Source organism: Pteropus alecto, unplaced genomic scaffold (assembly GCF_000325575.1).
Source record: "Pteropus alecto unplaced genomic scaffold, ASM32557v1 scaffold213, whole genome shotgun sequence".
Classification (NCBI taxonomy): Eukaryota; Metazoa; Chordata; class Mammalia; order Chiroptera; family Pteropodidae; genus Pteropus; species Pteropus alecto.
In genome coordinates, this window is record NW_006434829.1 from 3,764,626 (window position 1) to 3,780,013 (window position 15,388).

Here is a 15,388-nt window from a genome sequence, read left to right on the forward strand (position 1 = left end):
CATCTTCTGGCAGACGATGCATCTGGCCTGGCAGATGGGTAACCTCCCGACAGCAAAGCCTCGTGTCTGCAGAGAAGCTGCTTCGTCACACTTTCGGGAGGGAGGTGGGCCAAAAGGTCTCACTTGACGGAAAAGGGGCTGATTATCTTACAGCTCAAGTGACACGGCCTCAGTCCTCCGGCAGAGTGCAGAGTGGAGGAGGCCTCTGACAGCCGCCGAGGACCGCGTGGGTCCTTACACGGCTCCCTCCCCACGTGACACTGCCTCAGGTTGTCTCGCCGTGTTCCCCCAGCCTCCTCTGGGTTTATTATATCCTGACTTCCAGCTCACCACCAGCCTAGTGGCCCTTCTAGAGATACGCCCTTTGAGAACGTGGTCATGGCATCCTGAGTTAGGCCAAGCTGCACCCTGCACATAACTATCACGTCTATTACCTCTGTACCTTTCAATGAAGCCCGTTGCTAAGAAAATACACATTTCTGAGTGACCACGTGACACATCACATGATTTGAGGTCATCTGAAATCATGGTACCTCAATACGTAACAAGCTAGGTGCTTCGCACACTGATTTCATCCCACTGAGCCAAAGAGGAGGAGCTGGGCACCCCCCAGAGACAAGTCTCTCCATAGCGGGGGTTGGTGGGACCAGGGGTTGCCCACTACCACCCGTAAGCCAAATCTGGCCGGCCACCTGTGTTTATAAATAAAGTTTTATTGGTACCTAGCTATGCCCATTCATGTACTATGGCTGCTTCCGTGCCACAGTGGCAGAGTCAAGTAGTTGCAGAAGAAATCGAATGGCCCACCAAGTCTAAAATATTTACTCTGCCCCTTTATAAGAAAAACTCGTCAACCCCTGGTCTAGACTATTGAAATCATTACCTACCCCACTGGCTGTGATTATCTGGAAATCTAGTAAGTGTACCTTCCATGTTTCCACCCAATTTATTGATAACACTAAGTGCTCAAGACCATGGGCGGGTGAAGGTCATGGCCTTCCACTACAGACATGCATCTGGGTTATGTTTCTTCAACGAACCACCAGTACTGATAACTTTACGTTCATTTTAGAAATAACTCTCACCTTGTTTGGTATTTGATTAACCCATTTCTTCCAGAATGGTTGATATTTCAAGTTTTTGGGATCCACATAAACCATTCCGCATCGAGACACAGTTGCAGGAGAGGCGTACTGTAAATCTCCGACCTGGAGAAATGAAGAAAATCAGTCGCGTCTACAGCTACAAACAACTGGACTGCAAGTTTAAAAGCCTTCGCTTGTACGGTTTCTGCAACTACATAAAACCCAAGTCGCACCCAGCTTGACGCAACTTTCACGAGGCCTCTAATCAAACACGGAGGTTTCTCACGGGAAGGTTAAACATCTCCACTGTAGCACCTTTTTAAGCTTTCTACTACTCTAAAATTAAAGTGAAAATGAATACGCCGTAGAACATCTGACAAACGTACAATAGCATAAGGAGGAAAATAAGCTTTCTAAAAACCCCACCCCCAAGAAACAAACACCGTTTGGAGTATTTTCCTCTCAGTCTTTTCTCTTTCTTCTTTTTTTTTTCAACATAGTTGAAATCGGGTACTATAAAACTTAAGAAATATGTGTCTAAACCAGCAATATTAACATGCTTATCTCTCTGTATCTGTCATGATGTAAATACTGTCTGCAGGCGTCGCTGACTTAGCAGGACAGTGTTCTGTGCAGGGGAGGTGGGCTGCTGGCGTGAGACATGGGCTGTCACCTTTATAGCAGTCGGTCCATAGATAACGCGTGAACTCGGTCATGGAGGAAAGAGCATGGCACGTGTGTTACCTGTGGGTACTAGGGTGGCCTCCAAGTCACCTGCGGGGCGAGCTAAAGAGGGGCGAGCGGAGCCAGCGGGGAGTGAGGACCGCGCTCCCCGTGAACCCTGCCGCGCTGCCTGCGTTTTCTGGAGTCGTCTGTGTTCCCTCCCACGTTAATAAACACTTAACGTTTTCTAACTCAGAGAAAGACTGCTGTCCCAAATTACGTCTCGTCACCACTTGCCTCAAAGAGCAGAGCACAGTGCGCTTGGAGCCGGATGCGCTCGCCGTTGGCCAGCGTCAGCAGCTTGTTGTCGTCCATCACCGAGTTCATGTTTTCCACCCACAAGGCGTCCACGTCCCCGTCGAACAAAATATACCTGCCGGGGTGGGAGGAAGTGAGCCGCGGGCCCCCGAGGGCGTCCGGTGGCGGAACTTGGTGTGACCCTCCGCCCACCGCCACCACCCTTCACGTATTTCCCAGGGTTCTCTAGCCAGGTCCTGAGACAGGGCACCCAACTTGGTCCACAGGCTTGACCCATGGCCTAAAAGGAAAAAAACACATTCAAACTGTTTGGGCTGGGCCCCACCATTTATGAATCAGGAAAGACCACACAAAAAAATCTGGATTTTCCGCTTCTCTGGCAAACGAGAATCTCTGACAACACAGACCAGCGTTCCTGCACGGAAATGACCCGTCGATGCAGATGGTAGCTGCCCTCGGGGACAGACCGTGTCACAGTCCACCTCATTCTTTTCTTAAATCCCAGACTGAGCATCGATTGCTATTTATCGCTGGTTTAGATGCCTAGTTTCCTTAAGGTAAAGTTAAGAGAAAAAGGAAGCATTTCAAATACCCATGTGTATATACTGGGTTCAATGACGCCCCCCCCCCCAAAAAAAAGATACGTCCTTCCAGACCTGTGAATGTGACCTTATTGGGGGGGGTGGGGCAGAAGGACTTCTTTGCAGATGTAATTAAGTTAAGGATCTTGAGATGAGATCGTCCCGGGTTATGCAGGGGGAACCTAATCCAGGGACAGGTGTCCTCACGGAGGGGACGGCCACGTGAAAGAGGGCAGCAGAGTGGAGGGATGCGGCCACAAGCCAAGGAACGCCCGGAGCACCGGAAGCTGGAAGGAGCAAGAAAGGACGTCCCCTCGCCCTCCAGAGGGAGGACGGCCCCGTATTTTCTTTGGCCTTATGGCCTCCAGCACTGTGGGAGAATAAATTTCTGGCGTTTTAAGCCCCCAGTTTGTGGGAACCAGTGCGCCAGCACCAGCCCCCTGACTGACACCACGTGCTGGGCCCCCGCGAGCGTCTGCGTTTACCGGCCCTGATCCACACACCACCTGTCCTGGCAGCAGAACTGCTTCGGCTCCAAGTCCTCTGACCCTCAAGCCGCAGGACGCTTCGATTGCATGGCTATAACGGGTCACAGGGCAGCAAGGCCATCTCCAAGCCACAGACTCTGTCGCTCATTGCCTTGAAACGGTGCTTTGACTTTGCTTCCCTTGAATTCGCTGATAGGAATAGCTGAGTTTTCTGCAGCATTCACCTTTATTTTATTTTGGTACTTTTTTAAGTTTTTTGGTTTTTTTTTTTTAAATAATTTCAAACTTGCATAGTTATGAGCACAGAACAGGACAAAGAGCTCTCATATGTCTTTCAACCAGAGTCTCCAACCAGAGTCTCCAACTGTTAATTTTTTTGCCACGTTTGTGCTCCTGTTCCTGCTCTCTGAATCGTACGAGCGTATTCCCTAAAAACCAGCACCGTCTCCTACGTAACCGCGGTACGACGATCAAATTCAGCAAACTTAGCATCGATAGAATACTATCATCTAATCTATAGCCTGTATTCAAATTTAGCCCCGGTTGTCTCAATAGAGAGTCTCCATTTTACAGTCACCGTAGGCAGACTAGATTCCGGCTGCCATCGGTGAGTGCCAACCACCGGTCAAAGGTGTCGGCGAGGAACGCGCTTGGACATAGTCTCGGGCTGTCTCCCCACAGGCTGCAAATCCATTGCAGGAGAAAACGGCAGACATCGCTTTAACCTCAAGATCAAAGTTAAAACCACTAATACCAGGAGAAACCAGCCTTGCGTGCTTCTGAGGGGGCGCCGAGAAGGAGACCAGGTCACTTCTGTGAGGTCCCTACAGAGGTGCGCAGCCCGCACCCCACTGACTGCGAGGAAGCGCCAGGCAGACCCGCGCGCCGAGGGCGTTCCGCACGGCCGCTGGCCCGGAATCCTCCAGAACATGGAGGCCACGAGACTTAAAGAAAATCCGAGGAACTGCTTGAAACTAGAGGACACCGAAGGGGCAGGACAGCGGGGCCCGGTGTGAAATCCTGGGTCGATCCAGAATCAGGACGATTGCTAAGAAGAGGTTGTTCCACTCGCCGAGACTTCAGGTTTGTGTTGTCTCAGGTCATTTTGTGAATGGGGCTGGGCTAGACCATAAAGCCAGGATGGTCCTCGAGTTCACCAGAGAGGTGTCACAGGGGCGACTGGCACTGGGAAAGGTCTTTCCCTGACGAGCCCACAGAGCGCTCCTGCTCTCGACCTCGGTGACCCTGGCCGCCACAGCACGGGGTGGCGTGAGCAGGGCGGGTATCATCGCCCACGTCTGTAGGTGAGGAAGGGTGTTCCAGCACTTTCCACGACGCGCTGCTGCCTCCGCTCCACTGCCTTGCCATGTAGACAGCCTGGCGCGGCAGCTGAGAGACGGCTGGGGCTCAGGCAGCCTGAGTTTCCACCTCCAGACTTGGGGCGAGTGTCCTCCCTTCCCTAGGCCTCAGCGTCCCCCCACCCCCACCCCGGTGAGCTGGGGACGATCGCGGTTGAGGAGATTGACTGAGACGACACATAAAGAGACCTGAAGTGACACCTGGCACTTCACGAGCAGAGCCCGCGGCCTCTGCCTCTAAACCTGTTGGCACCCGAGCCTGAAGCCGCAACACTCTACGTCCCGTTTCTTCATCATGCTCAGCCAATCCACGCTACCCGCAAAGACACTCACTTCCTCTCCTTCTTATCCGTGGGCCGGTTGATCTCCCTGAAGATGTTAGACAGCACCCCATCTGTCCAGTCTCGGGTGGTGGGGTCCAGGATGCCGTAGAGCTCGATGACGCTCATGGCTTTAGGGTTCAGGGTGTACAGCTTTGTCGTGAGCCCAAGCCTGCATCAAAAGAGAGACGTCAGCTGAGCTCCAGGTGGATGAAATGCGTTAGGAAAACAATCCAGGCCGCCCGCGGGGGGATCAGATGTTTTGGGTCCGATCCCAAATTTAAAACGCAACCCGCACACACACACTCTCCCCTGGGCTTCCCACTCACTGCTAGTGGCTCACACCAAGCTCAGTGGAGCCGCCTGTCACCAAAACCATGACCCCAGCACGAGCGAGGGCTGAACCGAAAGCACGGCGTTGCCTTTTGAGGGACCCTAGAAGCTGACTTTCAGTACAGTTCATATTTACGAGCGTTACATATTCCTGCATACGACACATGGACGTAGCTGTTTCCTGACTAGCGCCCAGGAGGTAAGGACATCAGGAGAAGGTAACGCGCCTCTGAACGCCTAACGCTCGTGGAAGACCTCGTGTTACACGGTGACACCTGCTCTGTGTTGCTGACTTTACGAACCACGTAGACAAGGTGTTTCCCACTGAAACGCCCATACCTTCCGACAACGCTTTGGCGTTGACTAAAGTTCAGACAAACGATAGTCCACAGTGAAGAAAATGAGCAAAAATATCGGTGGCCCACAGGTAGGGAGGCCGAAACGGTGTTCAAGACAAATCCGACCTCCCAGGGCGTCAGAGGGCAAAGTGGGGCTCGGGAGCAGCATCGCCCAGTGAGCCCTGAAACCACCCGGCACCCAGGCCCGCCCCACGGCCGGCACGCTCACCTGGTCTGGGCCTGGCACAGCGTGTTGATGACCACGGACTTGCCCCCTCCCGTGGGCCCCACCACCATTGTCGTGTGGCGGGTCAACATGGTCTCGAACATCTGAACCACTTTATCCACCTGTGGGGCAAAATTCACAGCCGGGTTAAAACACGTTTGTTAAATGCCTTCGCCGCGCTGTAATTCACGTACGATCCACTCATTATAAGTGCGCGATTAAATGATTTTTAGTATGTCCAAAAGGTTGTGACGCCATCGCCACGTCCCATTTTGGAACTTTTTCATCACCCTGAAAAAGTTCCCCCCTAAAAAACCCTGTATTAATAAGTCATCGCCCCCTCCAGCCCCCGCACCCACTCATCTACCTCCTGCCTCTGTGATTTGCCTGTTCTCAACATATAAATGGAAGGACACAGGATGTGGCCTTCTCTGTCTGGCCTGTCTCCCCCAGCATCGTGTTCCCAAGGCTCATCCGCGCTGCAGCGGGCGCCATGTGTCATGCCTCTATGGCTGAATCACGTTCCATCGTGCGGACGGACCACGCTCTGCTTGTCTGCCCAGCCAGTGGTGGACACCTGCTCTGGTTCTTTTCGGCTCTTGTGAACAATGACGCTACAAACAGTCGTGTACGGGTTTTTGTGTGGACGTGTGTTCTCGGCTCTCTTGGGTAGACGGACACGTGGGCGTGGACGGGCTGGGTGGTGTGGTCACTCTGTTTAACTTTCTGAGGAACTGCCAGCCTGTTCTGCAGAGCAGCTGTGCCATTTTACATTCCCAGCAGGAAACACATCTTTTTAAGGAACCATCTTAACGTCAGGGCCAGGAACGGTGCGGAGAGCTATCTCAGCTGTGGCCGGTGCTCCGCGGTGGCCTGATGCCCTGCGGTGGCCCAACCAGAGGCAGCCGCCCTGGGCCTACGGCTTTGGGCATTGACGTTCTCAGCAGCATATGATGTCTGGCAATGATTTTTGTCTTCTTGACGACAACATATACAACTCACAGGATTCAGATGATCAAACTCCTACCAGCAATATCGAATTTAACTTTTTGTAAGTGTGACGGGGGTGGGGGGGGGAAGTTATCTGATGACATTTTGGCAAAAAAAAAAAAAAAAAATGGGAAGATGATCCATCCCTATGATGGAATATGATTCAGCCCTGAAAAGGGAGGAGATTCTGACACGTGCTACACCGCAGATGAACCTAGACGACGTCATGCTGAGTGAAGTAAGCTGGTCGCCAAAGGGCAGAGGCCAAATGACTGGACTCGCATGAGGCGCCCAGAGGAATCGCAGGCACGGCCGGAAAGCAGAGCGATGGTTGCCAGGGGCCGGGGCAGGAGGAGCGGGCAGGGACTGGCTGACGGGTGGAGAGTTTCGGTTTAGGGAGAGGAAGAAGTTCCGGAGGCGGAGGCGGTGACGTCTGCACCGCGGGGGAAACGTGCTTAGTGCCATCGAACCGCGCACTTCGACGCAGTGAAGGCGGCCGGTTTTACGTGACGTGGACGTTACCACAAGGTGTTTAAAAAAGAAGTGGAAGAAAAACAAACATATTGACGGAAAGGGCGCAGAAGGCGCGGGGACGGGGAGCTGTCGTTCCGGGCGCCGCTTCACCTGGACAGGTAAGACGACGAAGCCCGCCTCCTCCAGCACCTGCTCCACGGCGTCGTTGAAGTTGGGGTAGCGCACCCGCGGGCAGTCCAGCCCGGGAAAGAGGTCGGAGATCAAGCCGAGGAAGAGAGGGACGTCCTCGAACACGAACTTGGGCAGGTTCATGTCCCGCAGGGCCCGCATCAGCACCACGTCCTGGACGGGAGGGAACAGGCGGGCTCGCGCGGGCGTTTCCGAAGGACCCGGGGGCCCTCGTGGGGAGCACGAAACATCGAAGGCCGCGAGCTCGGTCTCCGTGGGGACGGACGCCCGAGTGGCACTGACGGAGCTCGGCCTCGAGGTCCGACCCGCGGAGAAGAAACGCGGCCTCTCCTCTCGCTCTCATTGCGAGGAGGGGAAAACGGAGATGTCGCGTGTCCACGCCTGGGGGGAGTCGGGCTTACGCCCCCAGCCCTCCACCCGCGCCCCCGCACAGCGGCTGTTGCCAGGAAAGCCTCACGAGCCGTGGCGCTGTGAAGATGCTGACCTTGACCTTGCGGGCAGAAGTCGAAGTAGAAGGAAACAAGGTCATGGGTAACGGGCCAAATTAAGGCCAGACGGCCAGACGCAACGCTGGCCGGGGGCTGCCCCTTCCGTGGGGTCGAGCGCTGGCCCTGGTGTCCCCACCCCGGTGTGGGCTGACCGCCAGCATGTGCCAGACCCTACCTCCTGAAGCTCCGCAGAACCTCTCTTCAGCTCGCCGGCCATCACCAGCACCGACTTCAGGGCCCGGAGCCCAAAATCGTAATGGTGCTGCTTGGACAGCTGCTCCCGAGCCAGCTTATACAGAACGGTCATCTTTTTGGCCAGGATCTTTTGAGATAAAAGATAATAAACACACACACAAAAATGACTCGAGGGGTTCGGACGAAGTTGCTCTATAAACCAATAGATCTCGCTCCCAACAGAGGCGCCAGGACGGGTCCTGGGCCTTGAACTGTGACAAATCAGGAGCTACGTTAAAAGAACACCAGCCGTACCAAAATTGGACGACTGTCCTTGAAAGCTGAGGAAACATGTAACCGCCTTAAGTTAAAGACGAGAACCCGTCCGACTTTTTAAATCATGGTGACTGCACTCCAAAAATATGCTTCCTGCTTATTTTGACCAAAATGCATTATGAAAACTTCTCTCATAACCGTTTTTTGAGAACTACTTGGCCACCCGGCCCACATCAAGAACTCAAAGGCTGCTGGTCCCTCAGGGTGACGTGGGAGTTTTGCTCATGGAAACTAAGAACCGGAGACTTTAGCTCAAAATCCAGGTGACATAACAGACAGTAGGCGCCTTTAAAATAAAATGCGGAAAAGCAACCTAATGTTCAGAGGGTTATTTGCTATTTTGTACCTTTCCCAAACATTCTCAAAAACTAAGAACCGGAGACTTTAGCTCAAAATCCAGATGACATAACAGGCAGTAGGCGCCTTTAAAAAAAAAATGCAGAAAAGCAACCTAATGTTCAGAGGATTATTTGCTATTTTGTACCTTTCCCAAACATTCTCAAAGCGACAGAGAATGACTGGTGATGGCCAGGAGTTAGGGCTGCGGGGAGGGTGTGACTGTTAGGGGGTCACTCAGGGACACTGTGTACTGACTGCGGTGCTGGCTACTCTACACCTGTGATGAAATGTCACAGACGTACGCACACACCAGAGACGGGAGCTGGGGTCGGGGCAAGAACGCCAAACCCGGGAGCCCGAACCAAGCCTGTGTCTGAGTTAAGAGCACGCGCCTGCGTCGGAGTCCAGGATTTGACAGCGTGCTGCGGGCGGGTGTGTGAGATGTAGCCTTCGGGGGAAGGCAGGCGAGGGGTACGTGGAGACCCCATACTCGGGTTGCCACTTCTTGTGAGTCAAATTATTCCAGAATAAAATTATAACTTTAAAAAGAGAAAGCAGAAAACTTTTAAAAGCCACAGAGAATGGACATGCCCCGATGCTCGGCCCCAAAGGGGTCCGGGGCGGGCTCGGGGGTCTGTGTGGGGCGGCGAGGCCTCACCTTGGCCCAGAGGAAGCCCTCGGAGAAGAGCATGATCTCGCAGATCTGCTGCAGGTCAGGCACGATCACCACCACCGGCCTGAAGAGCGCCTTCACCGACTCGGGCAGCTCCGTGCGGCCCGCGTAGCCGGGGTTCATGGTGATGAAGATGCCCATGCGCGGGTCCAGCGAGATCTCCTGCCCTTCAAACTGAAGGACGACAGGAAAGGGTCAGACACCACAGGGGAGGGGCCGGGGTGAGCCATGAGCCGTGAGTCGTGCTCACGTCCCGAGTGGTGTTGGGGGGCAAGCCTCAACCAACCCCTAAACTCCAATCTGAACCTAGAGTCTCTCCACTTGAGAAGTAGCTGCTGTTGGGGAACAGCGCAGCCTGGGGCTGATTCGAGGTGCTGTGTGACCTCCAGTGGGTCGCTCAACCTCTCTGGGCCTCAGATTCTTTCTCTGCAAGGCCGTGGAGACTCAGCGAGGCAGCACACGGATTTCCATTCCTCTGCTTTTCGCCCCTTCCCCAACCCATCGCCATCCGACCTGGGTGCCTGGACGTCGTGTGGTCCCCCCTTCCTACAGAACCCCGCCTCAGCACCCTTCAAGACGCCAGCCTTTGTCCTCTAGGTGCTCCAGGTACCAACGAACTACCCGAATCTCTATTTTGAGTCTCTTTGGCCTATGTTGAGTTTCAACTATCTCAATTTTCTCTTTACTAAGATTTTACTATTTTATTTCTTTCCGTGCTCCGCCAGATAGACACGGGACAGAACATTCTGCGTTTATGAGGCACAGGCTGCCTCAACGACGACAGAGCAGCCCAGCAGATGGCTGATGCTCCCCCAACACGGAGGCCGCTGTCTTGTCTCCCACGCCTGCACCGACACCACCCCCGCCCGCTCCCCGACATCCCACGCCAGTCCTCGATCGCCCCCTGGATCCGACGGACAGACCCGCTCTTGGAAGCTCAGCTTCCGGAAACCTAAGTGCAGAACAGGTTCCGTTTCCCTCTCACGGGAGGAGGAAGCTCCACCCTAAAAGAGTTCGGAACTAGTTCAAAGAAAACCCATGCAGAACCTTCGCAGGGTCCTCAAACGTTCAACACTGCTTGGTTTGCACAATCTCTTGACGATGAGCTGTGCTGAGGTCTGGGGAGAAGGCAGGTGTGGTGCCAGCGCCACAGAAGCCCCCACAGTGGAAGCGTCACCAGGCCAGGCCGACTTCGGTCCTGAACCTCCCCGTGGGGCGCCATAGGGCCTTGGAGGGTACAGAGGACATTTCGGTAAGGTGGGGGCAAGGACGAGGCCAGGCAGACACAGATGCAGACGGTCACAGGGCATGGCATGGGGTGTCTGCGAAGCCGGTGGCAAGAGGTGACGAGAGTGTGGGGCACACAGGGGCAAGGACAGCGGCAGCGGAGTGTGTGGGGACCACAGGGGACCCCATCGTGAGAAAACGGCCCAGCCACTCTGGTCCCTGTTGTCAGAGCTATATAAATTAGGTAGGATCATTTTTCTCTACATTCTGACCCAGCTTAATCTGATGTAACTCTACACAGACTTCTCAGACTCAAGCCTGTAAATGTTTCCTTGGACGGGGAGAGATTAGTGAATTCTCAAAAAAAGGTTTTTCGTTTGCCTTTTCATTTTGAAAACAGCCTTAAAAAACCTGCTCGTTATAATGCCGTAACTTTACCAGGTACGAAGGCAGAATCTCTTGTTCATTGGGATAATTTCTATTGAAGACATTTCGATTGACTGGAATGTTAATCTTTCAAGTCACTTTTCTCCAACCTGGGAGTCAATAAGAATTTTTTTTTCTCTTTAAAAGGGGCCTTCCACATCACTTATTCGAGGACACTGGCCTACCCAGCTATACCCAGCAATAATATAATTAAAGTCCTTAATTAGCAGAGATGCTGATAATTTGGGGATACCCGGCCATCTCAGTTTGAAAACAAAAGTCCGGCAAATCTTCACCTATGGGAAGCCCGGTGTGGAAAGAGCGCCCTCCCCGTCCCCCGTCTGATGATGCAGAGATAATCTGGCGAGTGTCCACTCTGGGGAGACAATCGGAGAGGACTTCACGCCGGCCCTCACCTGGAATGTGGTTAGCTGATGGATCAGGGCGTTTCGGATGGTCTGGATCTGCGACGAGATGACGGACAGCACGGAGGCATCGATCCGGTTAAACTCATCGAAGCAGCCCCAAGCCCCACACTGCGCGAGGCCGGAGAAAATCTTACCGACGGCCTGGGACGGAAGAGAGGTCAGGGCGAGGGCGGATTCCACCTGTAAAACTGCAGGCGACTCACGGACAGTCAGAGCAGACAGTCAGTCGTTGGATCGGCAGCGAGGCTGCCAGCCAGCCTCCCCACTGATGGAGCTTTCTAGCAAGCCTTCCAAGACCCCCACGGGGGCCAGTTCCCGCTCTCACGACTACACACATTAAGGATTTTAATGTAAAAACCAGATTTCCGGCTTTTCTTGAAACCTTGAAAAATCTAGCCACACTGGGTCCACTTTCCCAAGTGGCAACAATGGACCTACGCTGAACAGGGCCCCCCGCCCTGTAGACCGAGCCTTGATCTCCAGCAGGCCAGTCACCACCACATCTGTCAGCTGCTCTACTCCGGTGGGCGCTAAGCTCTATGTGCTGCTAGCAAGGCAGACGCGTGCAGATTCTGACACTGTGAGCCCGACAGGTTTTCTTCTATATTGTCCGGGCTGTGCCCACGTCATGTCACGGGGCCGGAGGAGACGGAGTGCCTTCCTGCCACGTCCCGCCCTCGGCTCTCCGCCCGATGGGACAGCCCCAGGAGCGATGCCGACGCCTTACTTTGTAATCCATGCCTTCGCCGCAGTTGGTCACGACGCACAGCAAGCCCAAGGCTTTGGCCAGGTCCTTGGTGGTCTCGGTTTTGCCGGTGCCGGCTGGGCCGGCAGGGGCCCCGCCCAGATACATGGACAGTGCCTGTCAGAAGCCAGACGCAAAACACGTGGTCTGATTCGTGTAAAGAAACGGGCGCCAACACCCAGGCTGGCACTGTGACGATTCATGCATTGTATGCGGCAGGGGACGAGCTCGCACTCTCCCTCTCTAACGGTGCCGTGTCCGACATTTCCGTGTCTCCATTAACCTCTGCTGACCCCCGTTGCCCATCCCACGGGGACCAGTGTGCATCAGGGACTAAGTGGCACCCCGGAAGCTGTGCCCACCCTGAGGACAGTTCCTGAGCTGAGGCTCGCGGATGCGTCTGCACAGGGCAGGCGTCAACTTCGCCTAAGGAAGGTTTGGCCCTTTGTCCCCAGATCCTAGGAGCTGACCTTTAAGCCCTTGGAACATCCTGTCCAAGGACGCGTCCCCATGTACCTGGGGACCCTGGCCATGCGGGACACACTAACAACGCGATCAATGGTGGGAGCCATTCAGGTAGTCAGTCCTGTGTGCATGACCGGTCCCCGGCTAAAACCCTGGACACCAGGACTGGGGTGAGCCTCCCCGGGTGGCGATGCTTCGTGCGTGCTGCCACGCGGAGCCGCGGGCAGCACCGAGGTTGCTGGGAGGAGCTGACGCGCACGCCTGGGCCCTCTCGGGCCGTGTCCTACGTATTTCCTGTTGCTGATTTGAACCTGTATCCTTTCGCTGGAATGAACCCTAACCGGGACCATAGTGGCATTACTGAGTTCTGTGAGTCCTTGTAGCAAATTATTGAGCCTGAGGGTGGTTTTTAGGGGCCACCAATCTCAAAGGGTGGCAACTACGTTGTGCTCCAATGTGAAACGCTTTGTGGATTTTTACACAGCGAAACCCCTTCCTATCGGCTTTAGTTTCCTGGGGCTGCCGTAACAGACCACCACAGCTGGTGGCCTGGAACGGCAGGCACGCACTCCTCCACGGTCTGGAGGCCAGAGGGCTGGAAGCAAGGGGTCGGCAGGACCGCGCTCCCTCCGAGAGTCTAAGACGGGCTGCTCTTTGCTTCCGGCGGCTCTAGGCGCTCCTCGGCTCGTGGCCACAACACTCCAATCGCTGCCTCTGTCTCCTTGTCATCTTCCCTGTTATCTCTGCCCCCTCTCCTCTCCTTACAAGGACACTAATCCCTGGAGTCAGGGCCCTAATCCAGACGTTCTCATCCCAGCCCTTAACGAACGAAACCTGCAAAGGCCCTGTTCTGAGGTCGCGATCTGAGGCTTCGGGCGGACGTGAATTTTGGAGGACACCGTGGCCGACCCAAGACACGATCACAGCCACCACGGTCACACCGAGAGAAACACGCCCGCGGGGAAGTGGCGAGCGCGAGGGCCGGGTGGCAGTCACCTGCGTCAGAGTCAGGTAAATCCGGTCGGTGAGGGCTGTGATGACCAGCCTCCCGTTCAAGCCCATGTACTCGTAGCCGTAGCTGAAGGTCCCCGTGCACTGGCGGATGTTCAGCTCGTCCGGGTCCCGATCCCAGTAAAACCGCAGCTGACTTTCCCATTCGAACTCCTGGGCGTCGAGAATGCTGGGGGGAGGTGGGGCGAGAGAGAGACACGGGAGAGGGGTGGGGAGGAGGGGAGGGTGGACGCGAAGGAGGCAGGGGAAGCCGAGGGAGGCCCAAGGACGAGAAAGGACACCCGCGCCCCGGGAAGGTCCTCACCTGCCCCTTATGAAAGAGTCCACTATGTCTCTGGCGTGCACGTCGATGATGAGAACGGTGTTGTATTTCTTCCTGTCGTTTTTGCTCAAGGGCGTGGTGATCCGGGTGACCAGCTCATCGATCTGCTGGTGCATTTTCTTGCCATAGTTCTTCATGGCCTGCTTCTCCCCTTTCTGCACCTGGCGGAAGACATCTTCCACCTCCCAGGTCCACCACACCTGGCTGGCGGCCAGCACCACCATCCCTTGATACAGGAGCATCCAGTCGACCCTGAAGGAAAAGCACACCTTCACAAGACTTTTCCTCACGTACCAAAGACAGTCCCAGTAAGAACCGATTTCTTTGATCCGGAACAGGGCAGGCAAAGTAAGCATTTCGGGTAAGCAAACGGTAGTAAAACCCTTCTGGCGAGGCAGGAAGATAGCTGGCCGACACGCACACACTGAAAGGTACAGGTGCGTGACTGTGTGGAGTTCCGGGTCACTGGCCTTGCAGAAGACGACGAGCCTAGGAAGTCGGAGAGCGGGCAAGGTGGAAGCAACGTGACCGGAGGACATGCAGGGGCGCAGGGTAAAGCTAAGATGACCGTGGATGGTGCGCGGCAGATCCCGGGACCCTCGGCGCTTTCCCAGGCCACGTTCGCCTGGGCCGATCTCAGTGATGTCAAAACACGTCTGCTCGAGTCAACCCACATGCCCGTGTCGAGTGCTCACCCCCTCATCAGAAGCAACGTGCTCACACGCGAAGGCCGAGGGCTCTTTGGGTGAAGAAAGGGGTGGCACGGACGCTTCTCGATCAGGTTGCCTTCCCTTACCCTGTCTTTCCCCAACCAAGCATTGTGACACATAGCGATGCCCCGGCAAAGCGGCAGTGATGACGCAAATCGAACTCACTAATGCGGATATTAAATTCATACGATTTGGGAGCATTAAAGAGACTTTAAAAGGGTTGGTGATCACCACTTCTGGAGGGCCGTGGCTCCTGTCTAGCTCTGCTTTGCCTATCATCTGGCACAGTGATTAGCCCAGAGCGGGGGACAGTAAATGAATGAACACAGCTGATAAGGTGCTGGGGCCACCTCCCATCAGGCTCTCGAGGGCTAACGGTCAAATGGTCAAATAGCTAACGTCAGATGAGAATTTTGCAAACTGGTTATCAAACTACTTATCGTGACGATATTCTATGTACCTTTGAAATCGGCAACAATAGGAGTATTTACACCCTGAAAATAGGCAAATGCTCTAAATCAAAGCTTTTTTTTTTTTTCAGGGAGGCAGTTAACCAGCACACCATTGAACAATGTGTCTACATAACTCAATCCCATAAAGATGTAGACCAATTTTTTTAATGTTAGCAGGCTCGTGATCACACGACTATTGTGCTATGTCCTAATCATTTAAGTAGACGTT

General features: G+C 54.5%; 1 protein-coding gene across 1 annotated transcript in view; it reads right to left on the reverse strand.

Moving 5' to 3' along the window:
- Positions 1–15,388, reverse strand: part of DNAH10 (dynein axonemal heavy chain 10) — a gene marked incomplete at its 5' end in the record, with an annotated part of 109,009 nt that overhangs the window by 42,576 nt on the left and 51,045 nt on the right. The window contains 11 exons of the mRNA XM_025045499.1: positions 1,086–1,208; positions 2,046–2,181; positions 4,827–4,985; positions 5,714–5,832; positions 7,325–7,516; positions 8,027–8,173; positions 9,359–9,547; positions 11,443–11,595; positions 12,182–12,316; positions 13,661–13,844; positions 13,980–14,653. Coding sequence (XP_024901267.1) covers positions 1,086–1,208; positions 2,046–2,181; positions 4,827–4,985; positions 5,714–5,832; positions 7,325–7,516; positions 8,027–8,173; positions 9,359–9,547; positions 11,443–11,595; positions 12,182–12,316; positions 13,661–13,844; positions 13,980–14,653 — 2,211 coding nt within the window. The remainder of the gene's footprint in view (positions 1–1,085; positions 1,209–2,045; positions 2,182–4,826; positions 4,986–5,713; positions 5,833–7,324; positions 7,517–8,026; positions 8,174–9,358; positions 9,548–11,442; positions 11,596–12,181; positions 12,317–13,660; positions 13,845–13,979; positions 14,654–15,388) is intronic.